Consider the following 21,130-nt stretch of genomic DNA (forward strand, 5'->3'; position numbering starts at 1 on the left):
GACAACGTCCGCATTTTTGAATGGAGGAGAAAAAAAGTCCTCCTTTCTGTCCAATACCACATGAAAGTGGTTGGTTTTTGGCATCTTATTTATCCAGCTTCCGTACTCCTTTGTATACACTTTACAAGAAATACATTGTTTGCAAACTCCGTAGCTTGCTAGCTTGTGCACGCCAGCTTTCTGAGACTCTTATTTTGTTAGCGCAGGCAGGATGAAGCAGAGCTTTTATTGTGCAACTGTGCAGTCGGTCTTTGGAGTTTTGACGACAGGTACGGCGCCAGAGTCTGTTGAAATAAAGTGTTTCTCGCCTTCCTGTCGGTAATTTTAATGAGCTGGCAGCAGCCAGCGTCATCTCAGAAGACCCTCGGGTGTCGTGAATGTCAATCAAGTGACGAAATGACGTCATAGTGAAGATTTATGATCGCTCATTTTTAGGACTATTTTTTTAATGCCCGGCTGGCGATCGACTGACACACCCTCCATGATCGACCGGTAGCTCGCGATCGACGTAATGAGCACCCCTGCTCTAGCCTTTAAATAGCCCCCCTTTTTTAGACCAGTTGATCTGCCGTTTCTTTTCCTTTCTCCTCTGCTCCCCCTATCCCTTGTGGAGGGGGAGACACACAGGTCCGGTGGCCATGGATGAAGTGCTGGCTGTCCAGAGTCGGGACCCAGGGTGGACCGCTCGCCTGTGCATCGGTTGGGAACATCTCTGCGCTGCTGACCCGTCTCCGCTCGGGATGGTCTCCTGCTGGCCCCACTATGGACTGGACTCTCACTATTATGTTAGATCCACTATGGACTGGACTCTCACAATATTATGTCAGACCCACTCGACATCCATTGCATTCGGTCTCCCCACATATACGGTCCTCTCCAAGGTTTCTCATAGTCATTCACATCGACGTCCCACTGGGGTGAGTTTTTCCTTGCCCTTATGTGGGCTCTGTACCGAGGATGTCGTTGTGGCTTGTGCAGCCCTTTGAGACACTTGTGATTTAGGGCTATATCCATAAACATTGATTGATTGTGTTGGTGTTGGAGGTATCTTTCACAGATGAATCTCTCAACAATGGAGTATCTAACTGATTGGTGGTTTCCAATGAACGATATCGACTGTTCCGCACCTAAAAAGAACATGTCCAAGATATAACTGGCAGCTTTTTCTTCTGCACTGCATGGGCTTATTGGCTTTTTTCCAAATCCTGTCCATCACTAACCTGAACCCTAACCAGCTTTAGCAAGACCGAGGGTAAGCCAATCAGAATGTATCTCCTTGCTATGTCACCTCCTTGTATCTATTTATAGACCATGAGCATGGAATCAGAAAGATGGGAGTACATCTTCATAGATACAAGAACATGGAACTGACCAACTGGTGATGGTTTTAAAATGCAATCTGAGGACTTTAGTTGATGATTGCAGAAGCAGGCGTGATGCTGACATACAAGAGGAGTGGTACTCTTTTCTACTCTAATAAGATTAGAGGTCTAATCCAAGAGAAGACGGAATAGACCAACGCTCTGCTCTGGTGGTCTTCCACTGAACCCCAGCAAAGACTTGTTTTTTTCCATTTGTTCTACTTTTTCGACCCGTCATCGCGATGAGGTAGACGGCTTTGAGACGGCGCGATGTCCTGGCGCCCCGCCCCGCCCTGACGGAGATAATCTGAGGCGAATCAAATCAAGCGAGGCCAAAGGATTGACTTTCCACAGAGCTGAGGAGGGAGTGGCAACGTCAGAGCTCTGCAGCTTGATGACACTTTTTTGACTCACCTGGAAGGTAAATCATCTTCTCACCTTGCTTTTTACATATCGTTATATTTACATGTGTTTGGATTTGCATGTCGTTAGAGTTACATGTTGCTAGATTTGTTTAATGGACCAGGTTCACGCATCTTTGTTATCCGTTTGTTCAAATCTCAGACTTTAAGATCCAAGTGAGTTCACTCGTGGTCTGTGTGGATACACAGTATTGTATTGTGTATTACAGGTTGTACTCCAGTATTGTACTGCAGTATTACAGCTTGTACTCCAGTGCTATATTGCAGTATTACAGGTTGTATTGCAGTATTACAGGTTTTACTCCAGCATTGTACTGCAGTATTACAGGTTGTACTCCAGAACTGTATTTCAGTATTACATGTTGTACTTCAGTGCTTTATGTATTACAGGTTGTACTCCAGTACTGTATTGCAGTATTACAATTTGTACTCCAGTACTATATTGCAGTATTACAGGTTGTACTCCAGTACTGTATTGCAGTATTACAAGTTGTACTCCAGTGCTGTATTGCAGTATTACAGTTTGTACTCCAGTACTGTATTGCAGTATTACAGGTTGTACTCTAGTACTGTATTGCAGTATTACAGGTTGTACTCCAGTGCTGTACTGCCGTATTTCAGGTTGTACTCTAGTGCTGTATTGCAGTATTACAATTTGTACTCCAGTGCTGTATTGCAGTATTTCAGGTTGTACTCTAGTACTGTATTGCAGTATTACAATTTGTACTCCAGTGCTGTATTGTAGTATTACAGGTTGTACTCCAGTACTGTATTGCAGGATTACAATGTGTACTCCAGTGCTATATTGCAGTATTACAGGTTGTACTCCAGTACTGTATTGCAGTTTTACAGGTTGTACTTCAGTACTGCTTTGCAGTATTATAAGTTGTACTCCAGTGCTGTACTGCCGTATTTCAGGTTGTACTCCAGTGCTGTATTGTTGTATTACAATGTGTACTCCAGTGCTATATTGCAGTAACACAGGTTGTACTCCAGTACTGTATTGCAGTATTACATGTTGTACTCCAGTACTGCATTGCAGTATTACAGGTTGTACTCTAGTACTGTATTGCAGTATTACAAGTTGTACTCCAGTACTGTATTGCAGTATTACAAGTTGTACTCCAGTGCTGTATTGCAGAATTACAGGTTGCACTCTAGTACTGCATTGCAGTTTTACAGGTTGTACTCCAGTACTGTATTGCAGTATTACAGGTTGTACTCTAGTACTGTATTGCAGTTTTACAGGTTGTACTTCAGTATTACAGGTTGTACTCTAGTACTGTATTGCAGTTTTACAGGTTGTACTTCAGTACTGCGTTGCAGTATTATAAGTTGTACTCCAGTGCTGTACTGCCGTATTTCAGGTTGTACTCCAGTACTGTATTGTAGTATTACATGTTGTACTCCAGTGATGTACTGCCGTATTTCAGGTTGTACTCCAGTGCTGTATTGCAGTATTACAGGTTGTACTCCAGTGATGTACTGCCGTATTTCAGGTTGTACTCCAGTGCTGTATTGCAGTATTACAGGCTGTACTCCAGTGCTGTATTGCAGTATTACAGGTTGTACTCCAGTGCTGTATTGCAGTATTTCAGGTTGTACTCCAGTACTGTACTGCCGTATTTCAGGTTGTACTCCAGTACTGCATTGTAGTATTACAGGTTGTACTCCAGTGCTGTATTGTAGTATTACAGGTTGTACTCCAGTACTGTATTGCAGTATTACAATGTGTACTCCAGTGCTATATTGCAGTATTACAATGTGTACTCCAGTACTGTATTGCAGTATTACATGTTGTACTCCAGTGCTGTATTGCAGTATTACAAGTTGTACTCCAGTGCTGTATTGCAGTATTACAAGTTGTACTCCAGTACTGTATTGCAGTATTACAGGTTGTACTCCTGTACTGTATTGCAGTATTACAGGTTGTACTCCAGTGCAGTATTGCAGTATTACAGGTTGTACTCCAGTACTGTATTGCAGTATTACAGGTTGTACTCTAGTACTGTATTGCTGTATTACAGGCTGTACTCCAGTGCTGTATTGCAGTATTACAGGTTGTACTCCAGTACTGCATTGTAGTATTACAGGTTGTACTCCAATACTGTATTGCAGTATTACAATGTGTACTCCAGTGCTATATTGCAGTATTACAGGTTGTACTCCAGTACTGTATTGCAGTATTACATGTTGTACTCCAGTGCTGTATTGCAGAATAACAAGTTGTACTCCAGTGCTGTATTGCAGTATTACAGGTTGTACTCCAGTACTGTATTGCAGTATTACAGGTTGTACTCCAGTACTGCATTACAGTATTACAGGTTGTACTCCAGTGCTGTACTGCCGTATTTCAGGTTGTACTCCAGTACTGCATTGTAGTATTACAGGTTGTACTCCAGTGCTGTATTGTAGTATTACAGGTTGTACTCCAGTACTGTATTGCAGTATTACAAGTTGTACTCCAGTGCTGTATTGCAGTATTACAGGTTGTACTCTAGTACTGTATTGCTGTATTACAGGTTGTAGTCTAGTACTGTATTGCAGTTTTACAGGTTGTACTTCAGTACTGCATTGCAGTATTATAAGTTGTACTCCAGTGCTGTACTGCAGTATTACAGGTTGTACTCTAGTACTGTATTGCTGTATTACAGGTTGTAGTCTAGTACTGTATTGCAGTTTTACAGGTTGTACTTCAGTACTGCATTGCAGTATTATAAGTTGTACTCCAGTGCTGTACTGCCGTATTTCAGGTTGTACTCCAGTACTGTATTGCAGTATTACAGGTTGTACTCTAGTACTGTATTGCTGTATTACAGGCTGTACTCCAGTGCTGTATTGCAGTATTACAGGTTGTACTCCAGTGCTGTATTGCAGTACTACAGGTTGTACTCCAGTACTGTACTGCCGTATTTCAGGTTGTACTCCAGTACTGCATTGTAGTATTACAGGTTGTACTCCAGTGCTGTATTGTAGTATTACAGGTTGTACTCCAGTACTGTATTGCAGTATTACAAGTTGTACTCCAGTGCTGTATTGCAGTATTACAGGTTGTACTCCAGTACTGTATTGCAGTATTACAAGTTGTACTCCAGTGCTGTATTGCAGTATTACAGGTTGTACTCCAGTGCTGTATTGCAGTATTACAGGTTGTACTCCAGTACTGTATTGCAGTATTACAGGTTGTACTCCAGTACTGTATTGCAGTATTACAAGTTTTACTCCAGTGCTGTAATGCAGTATTACAGGTTGTACTCTAGTAATGTATTGCAGTATTACAAGTTGTACTCCAGTACTGTATTGTAGTATTACAAGTTGTACTCCAGTGCTATATTGTAGTATTACAGGTTGTACTCCAGTGCTGTATTGCAGTATTACAAGTTGTACTCCAGTACTGTACTGCAGTATTACAGGTGGTACTCTAGTGCTGTATTGCAGTATTATAGGTTGTACTCCAGTGCTGTATTGCAGTATTACAGGTTGTACTCCAGTACTGTATTGCAGTATTACAGGTTGTACTCCAGTACTGTACTGCAGTATTTCAGGTCTGATGCAGGTTTTGTGTGTCCAGGCTCTGCTATGACTGTATACGTCAGCCCAAGTGGAGGCTCCTATGTCTGTCCATGAAAACTCAAGCGGCGGTGCTCTGATGGAGTTCCGTAAGTTATTTGACTCTCCATAAAGTACACCACATTTAAATGCGCTACAGGTAGCGGCAGCTATTTTTACTGATGACGAACATGCAGAAAGGATTAGACACCTCTAAAGAGCATTTACCAGTGATGATCTTAATCATGGTGGCGTTTAAACCAAGACCAATTTAATACTTTATTTTGGAACTTGTGCTACTTCCAAAGAGTTTAGAACAGGGGTCGGCAACCTTTACCACTCAAAGAGCCATTTTGACCAGTTTCACAAATTAAAGAAAACAATGGGAGCCACAAAAATCTTTTGAAATTTAAAATGAAATAACACTGCATACAAAAATGTTTTTTTGCTTTGTGCTATGTATAAACCAAGGGTCTCAGACACGCAGCCCACACCTTAATATGAAAATTGAATGTTAGTGCGGCCTGCGGGATTTATATGAATGGCGCTTGACAGCGTCATACTGTTCAACCCTCCCGATTATTCCGGCAGACTACGAATTTCATGGCATCTATTCTCTGGAACGTGCCGTGATGGTACAGCATTTAGCGGCCACTACAACCAGCGTGCCGGCCCAGCCACACGTTGTATGGAGCTTCAGCCTGCTCACGTAAGTGACAGCAAGGCATACTTGGTCAACAACCACACAGGTTACACTGACGGTGGCGGTATAAAAAACTTTAACACTCTTACTAATAATGCGCCACACTGTGAACCCACACCAAACAAGAATGACAATCACATTTCGGGAGAACATCTGCACCGAAACACAACATAAACACAACAGAACAAATACCCAGAATCCCATGCAGCCCTAACTCTTCCGGGCTACATTATACACCCCCGCTACCAAACCCCGCTCCCCTCAACCGACGCACGGAGGGGGGGGGGAGCAGGGTTGGGTGGGGGCGGGGTTTGGTGGTAGCAGGGGTGTATAATGTAGCCCGAAAGAGTCAGGGCTGCATGGGATTCTGGGTATTTGTTATGTTGTGTTTATGTTGTGTTAAGGTGCAGATGTTCTCCCGAAATGTGTTTGTCATTCTTGTTTGGTTTTGGTTCAAAGTGTGGCACATTATTAGTAAGAGTGTTAAAGTTGTTTTATATGGCCACCGTCAGTGTAACCTGTGTGGCTGTTGACCAAGTATGCATTGCTGTCACTTGTGTGTGCAAGCAGAAGATGCATACAACAAAAGGCTGGGCTGGCATGCTGTTTGTACAGATTGTAGAGGCCGCTAAAAGCTGTACCATCATGGCACGCCCTTATTATTATTGTTAGGGTGAAAATCGGAGAATATTAATCCCGGGAGTTTTCTGCGAGAGGCACCGAAATACGGAAATCTCCCGGGAAAATCGGGAGGGTCGGCAAGTATGCAGCTGAGCCGCATCAGAGTGATCAAAGAGCCGCATGCGGCTCCGGAGCCGCGGGTTGCCGACCCCTGGTTTAGAAGAATGCATATTGCTCAGCTGCGGAATTGCTTCAGTGAGTCATTTCTCCTTGTGCAGTCCGAGCTCCCAGGGCAAAGTACACCATCATCGGAGAGGCCATACGCTACGTTCTACCAGCAGAAATGCAATGTTCTATTGGCTGTGGAGGTCGGCACTGCAAGTACGACAACCCGGACTACTGGCCTGAAGACCAGCAGGCTATTCAAGGCCTCTACTCTTCATGGTACACAAGGTCCCACTTCACCATCAGTGTCTTCTCGAGGCCAACACCTTCATGTCGTTTTAGGGTGACGGATCATCTCCTTGCTATGTCCAGACCTTCAACTGAGATCATTGAAAAATACAACATCATCGAGCAATTCAGAAGGTGTGGTGTGTATAAAAAAAAAACTTTCAGTGCATCAACATGAGCGTTTGTTCACCAAGTGTGTGCTTGTTTCAAGGCACGGCATCAAAACGGTGATCAACCTGCAGATACCAGGTGAACATGCCAGCTGTGGAAATCCTCTGGAGCCAGAAAGCGGCTTCTCCTACAAGCCAGAGGCTTTCATGAGAAACAACAGTAAGGACTAACGCAGAGTTCTAAAAGTTACCCAACGTTGGGCTGTCGAACTTTCAAATGGTTCTTCACAATTAATCACAGGTAGATGAAAGTGTTTTATAGGTATACCTTAGAACAGGGGTCGGCAACCCGCGGCTCCGGAGCCGCATACGGCTCTTTGATCACTCTGATGCGGCTCAGCTGCATACTGCATTTCGTGTGATTTCCGTGCCTCTCGTAGTAAACTCCCGGGATTAATATTCACCGATTTTCACCCTAACAATAATAATAAGGGCATTCCACGATACAGCACCTCCAAGTCCGAGTCCATGGTTCTCGCCCGGAAAAGGGTGGAGTGCCATCTCCGGGTTGGGGAGGAGACCCTGCCCCAAGTGGAGGAGTTCAAGCACCTCGGAGTCTTGTTCACGAGTGGGGGAAGAGTGGATCGTGAGATCGACAGGCGGATCGGTGCGGCGTCTTCAGTAATGCGGACGCTGTATCGATCCGTTGTGGTGAAGAAGGAGCTGAGCCGGAAGGCAAAGCTCTCAATTTACCGCTCGATCTACGTTCCCATCCTCACCTATGGTCATGAGCTTTGGGTTATGACCGAAAGGACAAGATTACGGGTACAAGCGGCCGAAATGAGTTTCCTCCGCCGGGTGGCGGGGCTCTCCCTTAGAGATAGGGTGAGAAGCTCTGTCATCCGGGAGGAGCTCAAAGTAAAGCCGCTGCTCCTCCACATCGAGAGGAGCCAGATGAGGTGGTTCGGGCATCTGCTCAGGATGCCACCCGAACGCCTCCCTAGGGAAGTGTTTGGGCACGTCCAACCGGTAGGAGGCCACGGGAAAGACCCAGGACACTTTGGGAAGACTATGTGTCCCGGCTGGCCTGGGAACGCCTCGGGATCCCCCGGGAAGAGCTGGACGAAGTGGCTGGGGAGAGGAAAGTCTTGGCTTCCCTGCTTAGGCTGCTGCCCCCGCGACCCGACCTTGGATAAGCGGAAGAAGATGGATGGATGGATGGATGCCACGATGGTACAGCATTTAGCGCCCTCTACAGTCTGAACAAACAGCGTGCTAACCCAGTCTTTTGTTTAATGGATTTTCTACTTGCACACGTAAGTGATAGCAACGCATACTTGGTCAACAGCCACACAGGTTACACTGACGGTGGCCATATAAAACAACTTTAAGACTCTTACTAATAATGCGCCACATTTCGGGAGAACATCTGCACCTTAACACAACATAAACACAACAGAACAAATACCCAGAATCCCATGCAGCCCTGACTCTTCCGAGCTATATTATACACCCCTGCTACCACCAAACCCCGCCCCCACCCCAACCCTGCTCCCCCACACATCAACTCACCCCCCCTCTGTGCGTCGGTTGAGGTGGGCGGGGTTTAGTAGCGGGGGTGTATAATGTATCCCAGAAGAGTTAGGGCTGCATGGGATTCTGGGTATTTGTTCTGTTGTGTTTATGTTGTGTTACGGTGCAGATGTTCTCCCGAAATGTGTTTGTCATTCTTGTTTGGTGTGGGTTCACAGTGTGGCGCATTATTAGTAAGAGTGTTAAAGTTGTTTTATACAGCCACCGTCAGTGTAACCTGTGTGGTTGTTGACCAAGTATGCCTTGCTGTCACTTACGTGAGCAGGCAGAAGCTCCATATAACGTGTGGCTGGGCCGGCACGCTGGTTGTAGTGGGCGCTAAATGCTGTACCATCACGGCACGTTCCAGAGAATAGTTGCCTTGAAATTCGTGGTCTGCCGGATAAATCGGGAGGGATTACAAGTATTACGCTGTCAAGCGCCATTCGTATTAAACTCGCGGGCCGCACTAACATTCAATTTTCATATTAAGGTGAGGGCCGCGTGTCTGAGACCCTTGGTTTATACATAGCACAAAACAAAACAAAAACTTTGTATACAATGTTATTTCATTTTAAATTTCAAAAGATGTTTGTGGCTCCCATTGTTTTCTTTAATTTGTGAAACTGGTCAAATTGGCTCTTTGAGTGGTAAAGGTTGCCGACCCCTGCCTTAGACAGATCAAGTGTTTCATACTAGTAACGTGGGATGCGAGACCTGGACACTCCTGGTAGAATCAGAAAGAAAAATACAAGCCTTTGAAAACAAATGCCACAGAAGAATACCCAAGATAACATACCACAAACACAAAACCAATGAGTATGTGCGAGGTGAAGTCAAAAGACTCGTTGGTCACCAAGAACCCCTGCTCGCAACAGTCAAAAGAAGGAAATTAGCTTGGTTCGGCCACACATGCCGCCACGACAGCCTGTGCAAGACCATCATGGAAGGCACACGAGAGGGTGGAAGGAAGCGAGGAAGACCACGGAAATCCTGGACAGACAACATCAAAGACATGGACGGACCTGTCGACCCCAGAGCTAAGGACCGTGGGAACTGGAGCAGACTGGCTGCTTCTTCATCGCAGTTATCCCCCCGACGACTTGACAGTCATGGGAATGACTGACTGACTGAACGTGGGAATGAATACTTTATTTGCTCAAACTACAAAACAATTGCTGGGTGCCTCCTCAGTCTTCACAGCAGTTAGGGCATCCCACCTCGTAATCCAAAATACGGATTGGTCGCAGATTTAGGGGTGTTAACATACACTTGGTCATTTCTGCAGAGAGTGTCTTGGTTGTTGTTTTAGAGGTTTCAAGAACTGCCCAGAGAAAACTAAGTTCTTTTGAAGTATTTCTGCAGAGATCTCAAATTAGTTTACACGAAAGAACGTTTTGCGCTGCTACAGAAAGAAGAAGAGGAAGAAGAAGTGAGAGAGATCAACAATTTTTTTTATCTGCTTTGGGAAATGTGAGAAGAAGGAGGAACCATTCTGTCTCCTGGGTGGTTGGAGGGAGGAAGATGACCAAAACACACTTCATCTGATTGTGACATTTGCGAAACCAGGAATGTTTTGATCAAACATTGGACAGTCACCATCACACAAAGAACCCATATGGAGAGTAACCTTTGACGGAAAGTAAATACAATTTAAATTAGTAATCTTCCAACATCACAGCAATTGTTGTCATATTCCTGGATAAGCTGGGGGGTTGGAGACATCTCCAATGGGCTCCAAGAATGCATAGGGTCATGAAAATGTCTTTACTTAGGACCATACTTGCCAACCCTCCCGAATTTTCCGGGAGACTCCCGAATTTTAGTGCCTCTCCCGAAAATCTCCCGGGACAACCATTCTCCCGAAAATCTCCCGATTTCCAGCCGGACAACTATATTGGGGGCGTGCCTTAAAGGCACTGCCTTTAGCGTCGTCTCTCACCTGAAAAGGAGACTATTATATATGTCTCCGTTATCCATAGTGTCTTGTTCCGTATTGTGGAAATAAGTTGAGCCAACACACGACGTGCTGCTAACTGTACTTTTATTCACGACTCCTGGGAATAACACATCACATTTCAGGCAACGCTAAAACAGGAAGTTCTTCGTTCCTTGGGCCAATCATGTTTGTGTATACTTCAGGGACCGCTTGGAGATCATATTACTTAAGAATATTACACATAGGTTTAGCTATAACCCATACAGTAGGCAGGCACGAAGCTATTTCTCAGCGTGTGTTTATTCCAGTCGGCACGTTAATACACTGACACACAACATCCATCATGCATTGCTTCAAATCTACGGCAAGTTGTAATATCCAAAATTTCCAGCCGGACAAACAATATCGGGGGCATGCCTTAAAGGCACTGCCTTTAGCGTCATCTCTCACCTGAAAAGGAGCCTATTATATATGTCTCCGTTATCCATAGGTTTATCTATAACCCATAACACGGTGGCCGAATGGATATAGTCACTCATGAACGGTCAGAGAAGCACAAGGCGTCGGCAACCCCAGGCACAGGCAGTTAAGGCAAGGAACCACTACACAAACACTTGGGGCCCAATTGACGAAGATCTTTTCGGGAGAACCACAGGCAGGGTTGCGGGGCGAGCCTTCATTCATTTGTCCGTTTCTGCTTGGTGTTTGTTGCCACCCGGGGCTCAGTGTCGGCTGCGGCGTGTTCTTCCACTCAAAGGTGTGGCTCGGCGGTCACACAGGACGCATGCCAGTTTGTCGCGGGTGAAAACAGTAGTGTCGTTAAAAGAAATGAGTGAAAACTTGCTTTTATCGTCTAAACTTTACAGCCCCAGTTAGAACCAAACCTTGAACTACGTTGGAGAATATTCAACAAAGTCTTACACCCCAAGTGTAAGACTTGTTTTTGGGTCGACCTGAGCTGAGAATGGTGACTGTACTGCTCGAGGTTTTTTTGCTGCGTTCACATCCCGTTGTTGTGTTTTGCAGTTTATTTCTACAACTTTGGCTGGAGTGACTACGGAGTGGCCAACCTGACCACGGTGCTGGACATGGTGAAGGTGATGGCCTTCGCACTGCAGGAGGGAAAGGTTTCTGTGCACTGTCACGCTGGTCTTGGAAGAACAGGTAGATTTATATCCACCTTTATGGATGATCTCATTCAGAGCGTTCAGTTTGTCTTAGAAGCTTCATCTCGTCATGCTCATAGACCTGGATGCAGATCTGCTCTGACTCTACGAGGTTCCAAGACTGACTTAAGCCCACAGTGAAGTTTGTCTCCTTTTCCCTTAGGTATGCTCTTGGCATGTTTCCTGGCCTACACCACCAGGATGACAGCCAACCAGGCTATCTTGTACGTGAGGGCTAAACGGCCAGGTTCCATTCAGACTCGGGGTCAGCTAAGCTGCGTACGAGATTTTGTGCGGTTCCTCTGTCCTTTGAGATGCGTGTTTTCCTGTGCTGCGCCTCGATCAGAACCCATCACCTTGACCCAGTACCTGAACCGCCAGAGACACATGCTGCATGGCCTTGAGCGTAAAGAACTGAGGCACCTACCAAAGATTGTCCAACTGGTTTCCCGCCTGCTGTTGGATATTGCAGAGAATCGCCAAGTGATTGAGGAGGACATTCTGGAGGCACCAGACATCCATGATATTGAGATGACAATGAGCATCATTGAAAAACTTGGACCAGAGTTTTGCACAAAGGAGCCTCGCCTGCCAGGTTCCCTGACCTTACCCAGACATTTTAATGAGCCAGCCATCTTCTACCATCGTAAAAGTCTGAGTTACAGTGAGTCCGATCTAAGACGTCTGGGCTCGCAGCTCAACCTTCTCACGCAGCCTTTGGGCACGCTCTCACAGGAAAATCTGTCCAGGTCCGTTTCCCCAGCAGAGTCCTTTAAGCCTGCAGCTCATTGGAACAGTAACACACCAGACATCTCCAACAGCTCCGCCGGATCACTCTGGCAGGTCAAGAACGACAAAAGGGACGAGTCCATTTTGTTGAAGAAAGTCAAGCAAAAACTGATGCAACGCAGTGAGTCCTTCAGAAACAACGGTCCTCTCCAGAAAGGTAGCAGGCTGTCCAGGTTGAAGGCAGAGCAGAGGGAAGAGTTGGCGGAAAATGATACGGAGTCCTGTTGCAAAGAGGAGGAGCAGTCCGAGGTGCCTTTCATCACCCTGCAGACCGAGTTGTCTCTGGACGCCCGGAGGTTGCTGGTGGCACAGGCCCTGGCAGTCGATCTTTTCCTGGACGGAGATGATGAGCACAGAAACCAAGTCTTAGCCTGGCAGGTAACTCAACCGCTCTCACTGGAACTCTTTCTCAACACACTCCCTTGAATGACGTCAAGCCAACGGGCGTCTCTTCAAGTGCGTTAGAAGCCGCAAAAACCACAAACGCTGAAGGATCAAAGTCCGATTACAGAAGGGAACACGCCAAGAGGGTTAGTGTGCCGGTCCTGTGAAGTCATCGATCAGCACGGACGTGGGCTCTTGCTAGCTAACAACTGCTTCAATAATAATCACAGAAAGTTTGACAATCAGTTGACTCTCAATAAAAGACACAATTCTGTGTGAAAATACAAACAATAGAAGATCAAAAAAAGTTTTGGACAAAAGGATCGATGACAAAATCATTATATTTTGTTGGGGGTCTGGATAAAACAAGATTTATTAGTTTAATTCACTACCAAGTCAACCTCCGGAAACATGGTAATAAAAGTGTTTGTCACCCACCCTCAAAGGACCAGGACCCACTGGACCAACTATAACTAGCTAACTAACATTTTGATCAAATCTTGATTTATTTTGTCAACAATTCAGCTTTGGTGGTGTAAGAAACGACATTGAGGGATTGAATCCATTGAAAAACTATTATTTCAAGGGCGATTTTATAATAACAAACCAACTTTGTCTCGAAATGTTTTAACTGGCTTCCACTTTTCTCTGATGGTTAAAAAAACAATTAAGATTCTTGCTTGGCGTGAAACAACATACGCGGAACGTCGTAAAAAGAACTAATTCGGGAGGTGTGACGAGCTAATTTGATGCTGAGTATTTATTACACGGCATTATTACTTTCAAGAAAATAGGATTATTGCTTTGGCACGGAATATCCAACCACAATAAAACGTGTGAGCTCTAAAATTAGACACTCATTAGCACACAAACATTAATTACCACAGAGAGAAATGACCATATAAGTAGAAACCACAATAAAATATAAATGACCATAGAATAGAAACTGATGATCAAACTCTTGAAGAGAAAACGTTTATTTTTGATAATTTAGACATGAATAATTGACATATTAATAAAAAATGATATTGATAACAGAGTAAAGGTATGTTTTCATTAATTGACATAATGATAATATTAATTATTATTCATGATAATGAGCTAACAGAGCAAGTGTGTGTTTGCATTGACATATTAATAATAATATTTAAATAATAATATCAATAACAATAATTATCTAAAATAGTGAATGTCACATTATAATAATAATAATGACGATGATGAGTGTTTATATTAATTAACATAATAACAACAGTATTTAAATAACACTATTAATAACAACAATGATGATCTAGAATAATGAATGTGACATAATATTATCCATAATAATAACGATGATTAGTGTTTGCATTAACTGACATAATAATAATGATAATGAGTGTGTTTTCATTGACATATTAATTAACATAATAACTATTTAAAAAATATTAATAATGATGATGATGATGACTGGTGTCTTTGCATTAACTGACATAATAATAACTAAGCTGTGTTTGCATTAATTGACATCATAATAATTAAGATGTGTTTGCATTAACTGACATAATAATAATAACGATGATGAGTGTGTTTGCATTAACTGACATAATAATAATAATAATAATAATAATAATAATAATAACAACAACAATGATTAGTGTGTCTTTGCATTAATTGACACAATAATAACGATGTATGTTTGCATTAACTGACATAATAATATAATTATGTAAATAACGATGATGAGTGTGTGTTTGCATTAACTGACATAATAATAACAAAAATGATAATAATAATAATAATAATGTACATAACGATGAGTGTGTGTTTGCATTAACTGACATGATAATAATAATCATAATGTAAATAACAATGATGACTGTGTCTTTGCATTAGGTGACATAATAATAATAATAATAATTACGATGTGTTTGCATTAACTGACATAATAATTATAATAATAATGAGTGTTTTTGCATTAACTGATATAATAATAATAATTACGATGTGTTTGCATTAACTGACATAATAATTATAATAATAACGATGAGTGTGTGTTTGCATTAACTGACATAATAATAATAACGATGATGAGTGTTTGCATTAACTGACATAATAATAATAATAATAACGATGATGAGTGTGTGTTTGCATTAATTGACACAATAATAATAATAACGATGTATGTTTGCATTAACTGACATAATAATAATAATAATAACAATGATGAGTGTGTGTTTGCATTAATTGACACAATAATAATAATAACGATGTATGTTTGCATTAACTGACATAATGATATTAATATAATAATAATTATGTAAATAACGATGATGAGTGTGTGTTTGCATTAACTGACATAATAATAATAATGAGTGTTTTTGCATTAACTGACATAATAATTATAATAACGATGAGTGTGTGTTTGCATTAACTGACATAATAATAATAATAATAACGATGATGAGTGTGTTTGCATAAATTGACACAATAATAATAACGATGTATGTTTGCATTAACTGACATAATAATAATAATAATAATAATGTAGATAACGATGATGATTGTGTGTTTGCATTAACTGACATAATAATAATAATGATAATGTAAATAACGACGATGACTGTGTCATTGCATTAACTGACATAATAATAATTACGATGTGTTTGCATTAACTGACATAATAATAATAATGATGAGTGTTTTTGCATTAACTGACATAATAATAATTACGATGTGTTTGCATTAACTGACATAATAATTATAATGATAATGTAAATAACGATGATGACTGTGTCTTTGCATTAACTGACATAATAATAATAATGTTTTTGCATTAACTGACATAATAATAATAATAATTACGATGTGTTTGCATTAACTGACATAATAATAATGATGAGTGTTTTTGCATTAACTGACCTAATAATAATAATTACGATGTGTTTGCATTAACTGACATAATAATAATAATGATGAGTGTGTTTGCATTAACTGACATAATTATAATAATAATAACGATGAATGTGTTTGCATTAACTGACATAATAATAATAATAACGATGAGTGTGTGTTTGCATTAATTGACACATTAATAATAACGATGTATGTTTGCATTAACTGACATAATGATAATAATAATAATAATAATGTAAATAACGATGATGACTGTGTGTTTGCATTAACTGACATAATAATAATAATAACGATGATGAGTGTGTTTGCATTAATTGACACAATAATAATAATAACGATGTATGTTTGCATTAACTGACATAATAATAATAATGTAATAATAATAATAATGTAAATAACGATGAGTGTGTGTTTGCATTAACTGACATAATAATAATAATAATAACGATGATGAGTGTGTTTGCATTAATTGACACAATAATAATAATAACGATGTATGTTTGCATTAACTGACATAATAATAATAATGATGAGTGTTATTGCATTAACTGACATAATAATAATAATAATTACGATGTGTTTGCATTAACTGACATAATAATTATAATAATAATAACGATGATGAGTGTGTGTTTGCATTAATTGACACAATAATAATAATAACGATGTATGTTTGCATTAACTGACATAATGATAATAATATAATAATAATAATAATAATGTAAATAACGATGACTGTGTGTTTGCATTAACTGACATAATAATAATAATCATAATAACGATGATGAGTGTGTGTTTGCATTAATTGACACAATAATAATAATAACGATGTATGTTTGCATTAACTGACATAATAATAATAATGTAATAATAATAATAATGTAAATAACGATGATGAGTGTGTGTTTGCATTAACTGACATAATAATAATAATAATAATAACGATGATGAGTGTGTGTTTGCATTAATTGACACAATAATAATAATAACGATGTATGTTTGCATTAACTGACATAATAATAATAATGTAATGATAATAATAATGTAAATAACGATGATGAGTGTGTGTTTGCATTAACTGACATAATAATAATAATAATAATAACGATGATGAGTGTGTGTTTGCATTAATTGACACAATAATAATAATAACGATGTATGTTTGCATTAACTGACATAATGATAATAATATAATAATAATAATGATGTAAATAACGATGATGAGGGTGTGTTTGCATTAACTGACATAATAATAATAATAGTGATAATAATAATAATAATAATAATGTAAATAACGATGATGAGTGTGTTTGCAGGCAGAGTTGAACCAAGGAGGTGCGTGGGAGAGGTTGTGTATGGAGCGAGATCCTTTCATCCTCACAGGTCTGATGTGGGCGTGGCTAGAGCAGCTTCAACAACCTATCATCTGCCTCCAGGACGCCGAGCGCCTCGACGCTGAAAACGCCGACGCTCAGACTGTTCTCGACACACTTGAGCAGGTAACGCCTTCACCTTCTAACGCCACGTCCTGCTAGACTCAGCGTTGTTCCCCTGGTCTCCGCAGGCCCCCAGAGAAACCCTCACGTGCATCTTGGACTGCATGGCTCATCTGCTGAGCGTACCCGAGCAGGTGGACCTGGCCTTCTTGAAGCGTACGATCAAAGCGTTCACCTGGGTAGGAAGACTTTCGCCCGGCACAATCCTTGTCCTGATTGTTCCGTAACAACCGCGGTGGCCTTCCTGCAGATGGACCACAACGAAGGAGACGTTTACGAGTCCATGACCGCGGTCCTCAGGTGTGTCCTGGAGGACATGAGATCTGCTGCCAGCAAAGAAGAAGAGACACCCAAGTCCTTTTCCTAGTGTCAATATTATTTATCGACGTGCCTTTTCGTGAAAATATACAAAAATGATCACTTTTTATGTTCTGCCTTAATTCTGCAAGATAAACATTAATACCAGTTCTCCTGGAAGGCTAGGAGCAGGGCAAAAGTGCCAAGGAGTGTGTCGACCTCGAAACCAAGTGTAGTCCGACCGAGTGTTGCTGAGCAATAAGCACACAAATGTAAGTACAAACCCCGTTTCCATATGAGTTGGGAAATTGAGTTAGATGTAAATATAAACGGAATACAATGATTTGCAAATCATTTTCAACCCATATTCAATTGAATGCACTACAAAGACAACATATTTGATGTTCAAACTCATAAACTTTATTTTTTTTGCAAATAATAATTAACTTAGAATTTCATGGCTGCAACACGTGCCAAAGTAGTTGGGAAAGGGCATGTTCACCACTGTGTTACATGGCCTTTCCTTTTAACAACACTCAGTAAATGTTTGGGAACTGAGGAGACACATTTTTTAAGCTTCTCAGGTGGAATTCTTTCCCATTCTTGCTTGATATACAGCTTAAGTTGTTCAACAGTCCGGGGGTCTCCGTTGTGGTATTTTAGGCTTCATAATGCGCCACACATTTTCAATGGGAGACAGGTCTGGACTACAGGCAGGCCAGTCTAGTACCCGCACTCTTTTACTATGAAGCCACGTTGATGTAACACGTGGCTTGGCATTGTCTTGCTGAAATAAGCAGGGGCGTCCATGGTAACGTTGCTTGGATGGCAACATATGTTGCTCCAAAAACTGTATGTACCTTTCAGCATTAATGGCGCCTTCACAGATGTGTAAGTTACCCATGTCTTGGGCACTAATACACCCCCATACCATCACAGATGCTGGCTTTTCAACTTTGCGCCTATAACAGTCCGGATGGTTCTTTTCCTCTTTGGTCCGGAGGACACGACGTCCACAGTTTCCAAAAACAATTTGAAATGTGGCCTCGTCAGACCACAGAACACTTTTCCACTTTGTATCAGTCCATCTTAGATGAGCTCAGGCCCAGCGAAGCCGACGGCGTTTCTGGGTGTTGTTGATAAACGCTTTTCGCCTTGCATAGGAGAGTTTTAACTTGCACTTACAGATGGAGCGACCAACTGTAGTTACTGACAGTGGGTTTCTGAAGTGTTCCTGAGCCCATGTGGTGATATCCTTTACACACAGATGTCACTTGTTGATGCAGTACAGCCTGAGGGATCGAAGGTCACGGGCTTAGCTGCTTACGTGCAGTGATTTCTCCAGATTCTCTGAACCCTTTGATGATATTACAGACCGTAGATGGTGAAATCCCTAAATTCCTTGCAATAGCTGGTTGAGAAAGGTTTTTCTTAAACTGTTCAACAATTTGCTCACGCATTTGTTGACAAAGTGGTGACCCTCGCCCCATCCTTGTTTGTGAATGACTGAGCATTTCATGGAATCTACTTTTATACCCAATCATGGCACCCACCTGTTCCCAATATGCCTGTTCACCTGTGGGATGTTCCAAATAAGTGTTTGATGAGCATTCCTCAACTTTATCAGTATTTATTGCCACCTTTCCCAACTTCTTTGTCACGTGTTGCTGGCATCAAATTCTAAAGTTAATGATTATTTGCAAAAAAAAAAAAAAGTATATCAGTTTGAACATCAAATATGTTGTCTTTATAGCATATTCAACTGAATATGGGTTGAAAATTATTTGCAAATCATTGTATTCCGTTTTTATTTACATCTAACACAATTTCCCAACTCATATGGAAACGGGGTCTGTAATTGCACTCTACCATCTGAGCCACGCCTCCCCATGAATGTTTTTTTATTTGCAACATAAATCCAGTCAATTGGTTTGGGCTAAGAACGAGTTATAAAGAGTAACATTGGGATCCGGCCTTGGTCTTGTGATGACCCAGATGATGCATTATCATGAATAACGTCAGCACTCACGATGTGAAGGTGTACGCCTTTAAGACGTCTTTGCCGTTCTTCCCTTCGACGGCACCAACGATGCTGGAATAATCACAGCAGACGTGCGTGAAGCCTCTGGAAACACAACAACAACAACAACATTGAAATCCATAACGTGGCTACACCTGGACATCGCGTGAGAGCCTGTAAAACATGATATCAAATCCACATAGTGGTATTTGACATGGAGAAATCATTTTTTTTCAGGGCCGATACTGATACCGATTATTAGTCGTCAAGGAGGCCGATAAGCACTATTTATTTACAATAAAAGTTATTTAAAGATGAATATTATATGTCAGTAAACATCTGGACAAGTTGTTTTTTTTAACATTATTTTGTAGGAAAGGTGGGACCAGTAGTGACATAATGTTTGAGCTTGTGTTTAATTTATCAACAAAAACACCTTTACAGTGTGTCGAAGAGGAACATCAACATTTTATTTCTAAATATGGCAAATCTCCATTGGTCAAAATATGACATTTCTCTACATCACAATAACTCATCTACTCCATTTTATACACTTTTTTTTTTAACACTTTATGGATGTTGTAAGGTTTCCTCCTGAAATATTGTCAACATTGAAATAAAAACAACTCTGGGCTCCTTCCCGTACATTATAGTTGAGACGTTTTTTAAGATGGCCAACATAATTTCTTCCTGGATGTTACAGAAAGTATGAGAATGTGTGAGCTGCTGCCTCACCTTCTTGACTTATATAATCAGGGGCGCCGCTAGGGATTTTGGGCCCCATGAAAATAATCTTTACAGGGCCCCCAACACAGTGTCATTATTTTTTCTGTATTATAATTTCATCATCATTAGGGGCCTCTCTGGGCCCCCCTCCATCATGGGCCCCTAGAATCTGTCTCTTTTAGCCCCCCTTTTCGGCGCCCCTGTATATAATCATTAGAGATGTCCGATAATGGCTTTTTTGCCGATATCGTCCAACTCTGAATTACCGATTCCGATATCAACCGATATATACAGTCGTGGAATTAACACATTATTATGCCTAATTTTGTTGTGATGCCCCGCTGGATGCATTAAACAATGTAAAAGGTTTTCCAAAATAAATCAACTCAAGTTATGGAAAAAAATGCCAACATGGCACTGCCATATTTATTATTGAAGTCACAAAGTGCATTATATTTTTTCAACATGCCTCAAAACAGCAGCTTGGAATTTGGGACATGCTCTCCCTGAGAGAGCATGAGGAGATTGAGGTGGGTGGGGTTGAGGTGTGTGGGGGGGGGGTCATGAGGTGTGTAGCGGGGGGTGTATATTGTAGCGTCCCGGAAGAGTTAGTGCTGCAAGGGGTTC

The 21,130-nt window shown here is 41.4% G+C and overlaps 2 protein-coding genes across 5 annotated transcripts in view; one reads left to right on the top strand and one right to left on the bottom strand.

The window, feature by feature from the left end:
- The first annotated feature begins 1,731 nt into the window (after window positions 1–1,731).
- On the top strand, window positions 1,732–18,253 carry ptpdc1b (protein tyrosine phosphatase domain containing 1b). Of its 4 annotated transcripts, XM_061923519.2 has the most exons (10): window positions 1,732–1,782; window positions 5,355–5,442; window positions 6,935–7,100; window positions 7,164–7,244; window positions 7,321–7,439; window positions 11,757–11,894; window positions 12,060–13,063; window positions 17,281–17,463; window positions 17,529–17,639; window positions 17,711–18,253. In XM_061923519.2, the coding sequence occupies exons 2-10, from the start codon at window positions 5,397–5,399 to the stop codon at window positions 17,825–17,827; spliced, it is 1,965 nt and encodes a 654-aa protein (XP_061779503.1). In that variant the 5' UTR covers window positions 1,732–1,782; window positions 5,355–5,396; the 3' UTR covers window positions 17,828–18,253. The 4 variants fall into 4 exon arrangements, 3 of the variants coding, with proteins under 3 accessions (XP_061779503.1, XP_061779509.1, XP_061779497.1); XR_009810245.1 differs by lacking the exons at window positions 1,732–1,782; window positions 17,711–18,253 and having other exon boundaries at window positions 5,337–5,442; window positions 17,281–17,317; window positions 17,401–17,463; window positions 17,529–17,592; XM_061923513.2 differs by lacking the exon at window positions 1,732–1,782 and having other exon boundaries at window positions 5,337–5,442.
- A 1,388-nt stretch (window positions 18,254–19,641) lies between these two features.
- Window positions 19,642–21,130, bottom strand: part of fbxw12 (F-box and WD repeat domain containing 12) — a 28,640-nt gene continuing 27,151 nt past the window's right edge. Inside the window, exon 10 of the mRNA XM_061923538.1 lies at window positions 19,642–19,882. Within this exon, the coding sequence (XP_061779522.1) occupies window positions 19,783–19,882 (100 nt within the window). The 3' untranslated portion in view covers window positions 19,642–19,782. The remainder of the gene's footprint in view (window positions 19,883–21,130) is intronic.

This window comes from Nerophis lumbriciformis, linkage group LG01 (genome assembly GCF_033978685.3).
Source record: "Nerophis lumbriciformis linkage group LG01, RoL_Nlum_v2.1, whole genome shotgun sequence".
Classification (NCBI taxonomy): Eukaryota; Metazoa; Chordata; class Actinopteri; order Syngnathiformes; family Syngnathidae; genus Nerophis; species Nerophis lumbriciformis.

What these genes read in the sequence shown, in the direction of transcription:
- ptpdc1b (XM_061923519.2), top strand. Translation starts at nt 5,397, where the DNA reads ATGTCTGTCCATGAAAACTCAAGCGGCGGTGCTCTGATGGAGTTCC. An exon ending in CGCTGGTCTTGGAAGAACAG is followed by an intron (nt 11,895 to 12,059) that starts GTAGATTTATAT and finishes CTTTTCCCTTAG; the next exon opens with GTATGCTCTTGGCATGTTTC. An exon ending in TTCTCGACACACTTGAGCAG is followed by an intron (nt 17,464 to 17,528) that starts GTAACGCCTTCA and finishes TGGTCTCCGCAG; the next exon opens with GCCCCCAGAGAAACCCTCAC.